Source organism: Pomacea canaliculata, linkage group LG10 (genome assembly GCF_003073045.1).
Source record: "Pomacea canaliculata isolate SZHN2017 linkage group LG10, ASM307304v1, whole genome shotgun sequence".
Lineage (NCBI taxonomy): Eukaryota > Metazoa > Mollusca > Gastropoda > Architaenioglossa > Ampullariidae > Pomacea > Pomacea canaliculata.
Genome location: NC_037599.1, coordinates 527,433 through 536,970, shown reverse-complemented (window position 1 = coordinate 536,970; position 9,538 = coordinate 527,433). Strand labels below are relative to the sequence as shown.

Below are 9,538 nucleotides of genomic sequence, written 5' to 3'. Positions count from 1 at the left end.
ATCTGACCATTGCCGGCTCTCGTTCCCTGAGGAGTCGGCGTCAATTCCCTGACATTCACTGGTAAAAGGAACATAGCCCGTCTCCTGTGCCCCTGTATCTGGCATGCTTAACTGCTCCATGCCTTGTCCAGCCTGACTGCCATGTTGCACATATCTCTCACTTTCTTCAAAAGAGTTGGCTCCAGAACTGGACACAGCATCAGGTTCACCCATTTGACTGTTGTCTTCTGCATCACAGATGTTAGAAACAGATGAACCTAGCTCATCATCGCTGCTGGAGCTGTCGGCCTCAAAGTCTCGCTCACCACCACATGCAACAGGAGCAGCCCTGGCCAAGTGTTGGTTCTCGGAATTGTCAACTTCACAAGCTTCTTGAAAAGTAAAACTTGCACTGACATAGTCCTCCAAGTTTGATGGTCCACTTTCATTGTTACCAGAAGAATCTGCATCGATCGACTCAAAGCAACTGAGTTCCAAGTCCCTGACATTAGATGTAGTAGCCAAAGTATGGGCTTGATGTTGTGCAAGTAAAAACATCTGGGACTGACTGACAGTACAGATATTTGTGCCAGCAGTGATGCCAATGGAACTGGCAGGAACATCTACCATTGAAGACAAGCTCCCATGGCTCTCAGTTGTGTCCAGCTCGTCAGATGACGACGATGACAGATCAAAGTCTGTGGAAGAGAGCATATTTGCAGACAAATGATCATCTGATGCTTTACGCTCAGTTGGATCTGGCGCATCTCTATCCGATGAACTATCACATATCTCCTGGTGATCATCTGCCAGGTTGCAATTTCTGCTTGAGCTACACATTGGGCTGTTATCTGTGTTATCTTGGGCATTCACTTCTGAAGTCAGTGGATTGGACCTAGCCAACAATGGAATGGCCATTTCAGTCTCTTCCTCATTTTCATTCTCAGACAGAAGTTCTGGGGCTGAAGAACTGTGACAAGCCAGGGTTTCATCATCTTCATACCCAGCATCCTCCTCAACATCATCTGCCTGTCCATTGATTGAACTGGTTGAAACATTGTGGTTAGCAGACTGGGACATCCCACCAAGATGACTGCTTGTTGCTATAGACTCCATCTCATCTGAGTCATTTTCATCTATGATGAGTTCGCCATCTTCACTGGCATCCTCATCATTGCTGCTTGATGCTACATCTCCACTGGAGTCAGACTGTTTTGCGTTGCACAGGCATGCTCCCAGTAGACTCCTGTCTGCCTCCTGTCACGCTGCCAGCAGACTCCTGTCTCCCTATTGTCATGCTGTCTGCAGCAGCGGACTGGGTAACACCTTCAGGAATCTCTTTGTTCTGGTCTCGGGAATGACAGGGTTTTGGGGCAGGCCCATCTGCCTGTCTTCCCTGAGCAGACATATCGGTGCACAGATGGACTTTGTGACAAGAGCTCTGGAAAGCAGACTGGTGCAAGATGCCAGCATTTGATTCTCTGTAAGCGTTCAAGGCAGAGCTGGCCTCTTCTGATCTAACAGTCTGGTCTTGTTCTTGGGAATGTGAAAGAGGGAAGTCTTGAGAAACCAGAGCTAAATTGAAGCCTGCCACTGAGTGCTGGCAGGAAAGAAGCTGTGAACTATGAGCAACACCCATGAAGACGTCTTTCATAAGGATTCCCTCCACAACTGGTGGACATGGACTTGACACCGCACTAGCAGTGGCCTGGTCTGTGTTGGTGCTTAAGGCCAAAGGAACAGCCTCTGCTGGTTCAGCACATATTTCAGCAACTTCGTGAACTCTACCATCAGACTGTGGATCCCCCTCCACTTCGCTGACAGATTCCACATCAAGAATCTCATCAGATTCTGTGTCTGACATTTTGTCGCTGGACGAAAGACTGTCAACATCTATATACACGTCATCCTCATTATTTTCAGCTCCTGTCAGCCCAAGCATTGTAGCAGATGGTCGCAAACCATCGTCTGCAAGGCTGGAGAAGTTAATACCATCTGTTGGAACATTCAAGCGAGAACTGCATGGCACGACAACCGTCTGGGCCACTGGCAGCTCACTTCCCGAGTTGTCCTCACCACTCTGCTCTGTAGACCTGTAGTCCTGGTCACTCTCATCTGAGGAGGTGATCACCACAGGCTCTTGTGAGCTGTTCTCACACTGTAGAATCTGCGATGCCATGGCTGACGAAGGTGGATCAATCTGTCCAGAAGCTCTGCCTATGTTTTCCCACCGAGAGGAAACATCAATACTGGGAAAAGAGAAATAGGAAGCAGAGTGGTTTGGTGGTGACTGGTGATGAGTGCTCAGCAGGAGATGAAGAGAACTCCAAGTAGACGCCTGGCCGTTGTTATCAGTTTCACTACTTTTGCTGCTGCTCTGGCTCCTCTCCGGTGTACAGTGACGCCCATCTCTGCACCCATCCCCACTGTCCTGAAGACGCGATTTCTTATGGCCAGAAGGATGTTTCTTGCAAGTTTCTGATGACTCTCGGTGAATCTCTTGTTCTCTGGATGAGGCAGTGCTACACACATCCCTCCTGCTGGAATGGGAGTCCTCATACCTTCTTGATTGTTCTGATTCAGACTTCTCTCTGCGACTCTCTTGTTCTGTAGATGAGGCAATGCTACATGCATCCCTTCTTGAAGAAGTGCTGGTGGAATGTGAGTGCTGGTATCTTTTCGACTGTCCTGATTCACATTTCTCTCTGTGCTTCTTGTGCTTCTTTTTGTGCTTGTGTTTTTTCTTGCGAGGCTGGTCAAGGGCTTGCCCTTCATCCTCCAGTCTGTTTCGCTTGCGTTTCTTATGAGAAGATCTGGAACGAGAGTGATGCCTTCTTCCATTACCTTGACCTCCAGAGGATGAGTGAGTCAACACTTCAGAGTCTTCTGAACTATTGGGACGATGCTTTCTGTGTTTCTTATCATTACGTTTGTGACTGCTTGAGGCTGATGATGATCTGTGTCTGCAGCCAGTGCTGCTCAAAGAACCTTCTCTGTGGCCACAAGACTTCCTTTCATGGGGGGACCTTGACCTGCGGTATGCAGAAGGTGGTGTGGGAGACCGTGATCTGATTCTGTGTCGAGACTGAGAGCGATGATCTTCACCAGTGGAAGCAGCTGCCAACCTGCGTTTGTGGTTGCGAGCAAGCTGCTTAGCAAACTTGGAATAACTTTCATCATCAGAACCTGATGATAACTGAATTGGTGACCGTTCTTCCCAAGGTTTATCATAACCAACAAAAATGACTTCATCCCCATCACCTGATTCATCTGCCGTACCTCGTTCAGCCCCATCCTGTAAACCTAAATCCACTGCATTGATTATGGTGGATGCTTCACTGTCAGAGCTGTCAACTACATTGACAGGTGAGCTTGAGGTTGCTCCTAGGTCCCAAGAAGGTCCAGGAGTAGGTGAGTCCCATCCTGAGTTGGTACTACTGTTTGCTGAGCCTATGCCACCCAGCAACATTCTTAACTGACTGGATGCTGGTGTCTGATCAAAACTAGAACTGAACTCCTGCCTCACAGATGGGGGCTCGTTGCCATGGCTTCGCCTCAATGAACCTGCACCTTCACTTCCTCTCTGCTCATGTGCTGGGCGTCCAGCCTCTTCAGCATCATCATCATCAATGACAACCACATCGCTGTCATCCCCAGAAGACTCCGAGCTTGAAATCATTTGTGCTGAAGGCTGATAAATGGCCTTCGTGTCATAAACACCCATAATGTAAGGTGAGCGGGCAAAAGTCAAAAACTCATGCATAAAGTGCCGAGTGTGGCGTCCAATATATGGTGAAACATGCTGGTAGAATTCCTCACTGTCAATAGCAAAACGCTTGATGAGGTCTTGAATGAGCTCAAGAACAAACTGTACCTGCAAAAATAAAAAAACAGTAAAAATATTTAAACATTTCAGAGGCATACAGAAGTAAACAGAAAAAACTGAATTCAGCTGGCATGATCGCATTCTCTTTAATAATAATAGTTACTTAGACTTGAGATTAAAAGATGGGATGTTTAATAATAACACCCTCCTCTTTGGCTTTGTTCAAATGACTAAGATTCATTCATTTGAATATATTAATCCTTAGCATATCACATGCCCTATGTATGTCTATGGAGAATCTCAGCTAGCCCACATACACATGCCCTATATTTATATATGTCAAAACATGGCTGTGCTCGACATCGAGTAGCTTTTGTTTTCTGCTGATCAGTTTGCTGTCTTAAGTGATGCGATTTTTTTGCTACTTTGCTGTTTTGAGCAGTGTGGCCGTTTATCACTGTTTTTGTTCCTTTCTGGCCATGTTCCGTGTTTTATGTCCTCTTGTACTATGCTACTGTTGGAATAAATGCTTGAATTTAATGCTGTTTGTGATTCTATGATCTTTAAACAAGTCTTCTTCCATCTTCTTTACGCTGATCTCAGATCTATCATCAATTTGCTATTGATACTTTGTTTCATTGCTCTTATCACTTGACAAATGTTTTTCTTCCTGATGGTTTTAGCCAGCAATGTTTTTTTCCAGTGGCCTCTTTCCACAGATTTTTCTAGCGTTATACTCCAGGCTTGTGCATAGATCACGCAAAACCTTTTCTCCACTGACTTCTTGTCTAAGTCTGCATAGAATACAAACTTGCTACACTCTTTTGGTTTGCACAGAATAGAAACTTTCTACACTTTCTTCAGGTTCTTGACAAGATCTGCTCTTTATTACAACTATGGCGTCCTAACTCTGTGCACTTCTATCAGACAGGCATCGTTATGCTTCTGCTGATACAGGCCTCTTTTCCATTTACAGAATCAGGAAGAAAACACTTAGTGCATGCACTTTTGGCCATTAAGCATTAATTTTCTTACATGCCACCAAGAGACCGACAGTATCATTTAAACGTCCCCTTGAAACTCATTTTATCTAAGTATCCAGAGTTTAGGTTACAGGCATCAGTCTGGCTATTGTTCAATATCATATGTAGTTTTACTGTATGTTGCATACTTTCTACTCTTTGTACCATTTTCATATAACGCGGTATAGTGCTACACAAGTGTAAATTTCTGTTATTGTAGCTGTGTGAATGTCTGATTCTGCAAACAAAATGCAACAAGCCACCACCTAAAAAGAAGAAATGAGCAATACTGATCAACCCCATTAACATCCACAACAAGCAATTTTCTCAAGACCCAAAAAGTGAGTAGCATTAATAGAAGATTATCTGGAATATCTACATGTGAAAAATATGTCAATGCTAACAACATCTACAGTATCTAAAGCGAAAAGAGCAGTACAATATTAGCAGTAATACAAGACCCTAATGAACTGAAGCAAAACATGCCGGAAATTCTGATATACGAAAATATGAATTAAAATAACATGCTATATTTCTTTTCCCCCCTTGTAATAAGTACCTTGTATTTCCCCCATCAAAACGGCAGTTCAAAACTTTATCTGCTTAAACGCTATATTTCAAAATTTACCTCCCAGCAGACCATCTCAAAGCTTGTATAGGCTGCAAACTTATGACAAAAGAGAAAAATAAACTGGATATTTATGTAACCAATTAACACACACTTATTGTTTAAAGACGTAACCCTAATGACAGCACAAACTCCGAGGCCTTAAAGTGCACACCTGTGACTCGTGTCCATACAGCAGGGCATTCAGCTCACGATTCAGCCAGGGAATCAGACGGTGAGTCTGAGCAGGATTGTTTCTGAAGAACTCTGGTGATATATGTCTGTATCGCAAAGATGTCTGCACACCGGTCACTCTGTAACCATTTAAATACAGTCGTCGTCGGAAGTCTATTGTTGAAACAAGATGGCGGCTTGAAGAAAATGGATCTCTTTCTCTTGATTCTTCACTCTGTTGTAGCCTGATCCCACGCCTGCTTGGCCGCATAAGAGAAGGTTCCAGATCAGAAGGTCTGGATCTGGTTCTATGTGCATGGCTACGGAGATGAAAATTAGTATCCCAGCGATGACGCATATAGCGATGATCAACATTAAATGGAATCATAAAGCGGAAGGCTGCATGCCTGTCCCAGTACCATCGGTTCAAAGGTCGTTGCTGAGGTGATGCGCGGTGCTCCAGATAGAACTGATCATACATGTTGTATGAACGGACATTGTGGATGATAGATTTAAAGGGCTGCTTGCACAGTGGACACTCAGCTTTCACCTGCAGCACATATAATTGCCCCTCATTTATTTGCATTTCATTCTTTAAATGCTGGAACAGAACTCGGCTATTCAGCAAATATACAACTCCAAAATGCTTTATTAACAAATTGTTTCTATTTTTTCCCACAAGCAAAATAATTAACACAGTTGATGCTTGCATATCATCTGGGGAATCACAGATTAAAGATATCTGTATCACAGGAAGTTATATAATTTTATGAATAAAATTTTTTTTCATTAAGTCAAACTGAAATCTGAAATCAAATATGCAACAGACTTCTCTAAACGAACCTGCCTGCCTATTTTAGTTTGCTGTTATGATGCCCTCAAAATGGAACTGGCATTCAAGCGGATCTTCCTGTACAGCAGTAATGGGACAAATCACAGCTCAACTCTTACCATGCTTGAAAATCTCATTTCCTGTAAGTTGTAACCCACTTACCTTTGACCATTCCTGCAGGCAGACAAAACAGAACATGTGGAAGCAACTGTCAGTGAAGGACTTGTTCTCAAGCTGCCCCAAGCAAATGGCACAGTTTGGTTCAGGGGAACCAGGTGGTTTGGGCGATTCGCTGCTGCCTGCTTCATGATCTATGACACCACTGTTGTCACCCTGTGACTGGCCAGCACTGTCTGTTGACACAGCTGTGTCAGATGTCAAATCCCCTGCTGTCTTGGTCATGGAATGAAGGGAGCCTTCATGTCGTACTTGAGAGGGTGGGCCCTCTTTATCCGCTGCCCCTGACATCCTACATGTGTTCAGTCCACACTGCAGATTGAGAGTAAAGAATACATTGTCTGGTAGCTTATTTTTATACCATGTAACCTGAGCAAAAACCCATAAAGAAATAAAATCACAAAATCCCTGATCATATTTTATGATAAAAGCAAATAACTGGAAGAAAAGATGACTGAAAACCTACCTTTTCTTTTGATCCTATTTTATTTACAGATAACTCTGCTTGAACATCACAATCTTTTACTATGATCTGACACAGTTACTGAGGTCACAGGTCATTTTATCCCACAGCAAAAGTTAATTCATTCCAGCTAGGTCCATTTCCTCCCAAGACTTGTATTGACTACTTTTTGCATATATCATTATATGCATAGACATTGCTGATCAGTGCACTAATGTAGTACCTGATCAGCGATGTCTCTGCACACAATAATTTTTTTTTAAAGTCAAAATACAAGTTCACAGTAAAATGACAAAATATTTAATTTAAAAGATTGTTTGAAGAGAAAAATCATGTTTATTTGCTATTGTAAGATATGTTCTCTTCATGCATATAGCCAAGCGGCCATTTTTGTTTAGTAAAATGGTGGCTAAACTTAGCTGCATAGTTCTACTTAAAATAGCCAGTTGAGCTTGCATATCTATATTGTTTAAGCAACTTTGGTATTAATAATAATAATTTTGGATTTTATAAAGCGCAATACTTCAGCCAAAGGTGGGGGGGGGGGAGAATTGGTGTTTTACGCCGTGTCAGCAGCTAAGGCTATATTACGGCAAGCAGCCAGCCCTGTAAACAGATGCCACGTGCAGAGAAAGATCAGCGTGCCCGAGACGAGAAATGAACTCAGGGCAGCCAACCTTCACTGTATTGGTGACAGGCGCTAACAGCGCTAACCGTTGCGCCACCGGACCGCTCTCAGCCAAAGGCGGACTCACTGCACTGAACAAGTTACAAAATAGTAGCAAATATGTAGAACAAGATCACAAATGCTAGCAAAGATGTAGAACAAAAAAGTAACAAAGATGCAGAACAAGAAGAAAGTAACAAAGATGTAGAACAACAAGAAAGTAACAAAGATGTACAACAACAAGAAAGTAACAAAGATGTAGAAGGAAGAACAATGCGAGGATTGGCTTTGTTCTGGCATAATGGGCGATCACTGTAGATTTAACAGTAACAACTCTAAAGAATAAGGTTAGTGATAACAGGAGAATGTTGGAAAGATGTTGAGTAATCTCGAGAATATGAAAAAATTTTATCATGTGAAACTGCAAAAGGGAGATCATCACTTCTGTTTATTCAATACAGCTCAAGGTCGCTGCTGAAGCGAATGAAGCACGGTGGAGTGGACTCCAGCCAATAGATCCTAACAGTTCACACTTCAAAATAACATTATATACAGTCTTGTTGTAAGCCACAAGAGGAAGAAAACACAGCAGAAGGACATGTAAACATGAAGGTCCAACACTTTTATCCAAATCTAAGCATGACCATAAAACATAAACAAAATCAAGGAGAGCTGAGCCCGTCAGCCTGTTAGGCGAAGGGACAGAACTCTCGTATTATTTGACATTAATAGCTACTAGTTTCATCCGTGATCAATTCGTCTTCTGGGCTTTGAAACAATTTGACTTATCGGTCATAGGATGAAACAGACCTAGCAAGGATTAAGTGGATATAGCTAGGGTGAGTTGACGTGTGCTGTGGGGCAAAATAGTCTTGGGCTGAAATGACAGGGCCCCCATTACTGAAACGAATATATAGATTTGTATAATAAATTTATAAATTAAGTCAAAATGTTTAAGCCATACTGACAACTCTCATTCTTGCAAACAAAACTACTGAAGAAAAGCTTTCTGTACTTCAATAATAAACTTATTACTAATCAATGATCGTTTATTATTTGCTCCTGGCCTAAGTGCAAGCCATAGTCATTTACACTTATCACTTTACCTTTAGTGAAACCTATTAATTAAACTTTCGCCGTAAAAGAAATATAACCCTTGTCCTAAGTGAGACTAGAACTGGAAATACTAAGAACGTTGTATTTTGGAATGGGATTCTACGAAGTTTAAATAATGATGTCCTCTTTCTGTCGTTGGCAATCAACTCTTCCTCAATCAACACTTTCTGACTTAATGCTAGTGGTAAAATTATGACTTATCTATATATGAGTGTTGACCACATCCACGACTATGGGATGATAATAATAAATCGAACTACGAAAACAGGTTTTGTTCAATGTCGAATCACACAATGATCACAGTAGCTCTGTCTTCATAGATAAACTATCAAAGACTTGAAATACGTCGATAACGTCACACCTACCGTCCTGTTATAATAGGAAAGGAACAAATGAAAGAATTTACCAGGAGTTGACTTCTGAAGTTCTGCTGTAGCTTCCACTTCCTGCACGAAATCCGATGATTAAGTAGTTTAGATTGCAGCATCTGATTGGCTGAGTACTTTTCTTTGGGCCAATAACTTATTGCAACACATCAAGCATAAGGTATGTTAAGGGAGCAATATTATGTAGAATATGAAACACTAAGTTTTATAGCAAAACCACCGAATTTGTCTCCCATTTCAATCCATTTTCGAATATAACATTTTACAGTAATTATAATTTGACTCATTT

The 9,538-nt window shown here is 42.2% G+C and overlaps 1 protein-coding gene across 1 annotated transcript; it reads right to left on the bottom strand.

The window, feature by feature from the left end:
• Positions 1 to 1,148: 1,148 nt before the first annotated feature.
• LOC112573152 (E3 ubiquitin-protein ligase Topors-like) lies at positions 1,149 to 9,398 on the bottom strand. The gene is made up of 4 exons (XM_025253246.1): positions 9,270 to 9,398; positions 6,603 to 6,929; positions 5,610 to 6,158; positions 1,149 to 3,853 (listed from the first exon to the last, which is right to left on the bottom strand). Exons 1-4 carry the CDS (start codon positions 9,348 to 9,350, stop codon positions 1,184 to 1,186), a joined length of 3,627 nt encoding a protein of 1,208 aa, XP_025109031.1. The 5' UTR covers positions 9,351 to 9,398; the 3' UTR covers positions 1,149 to 1,183.
• Positions 9,399 to 9,538: the final 140 nt, after the last annotated feature.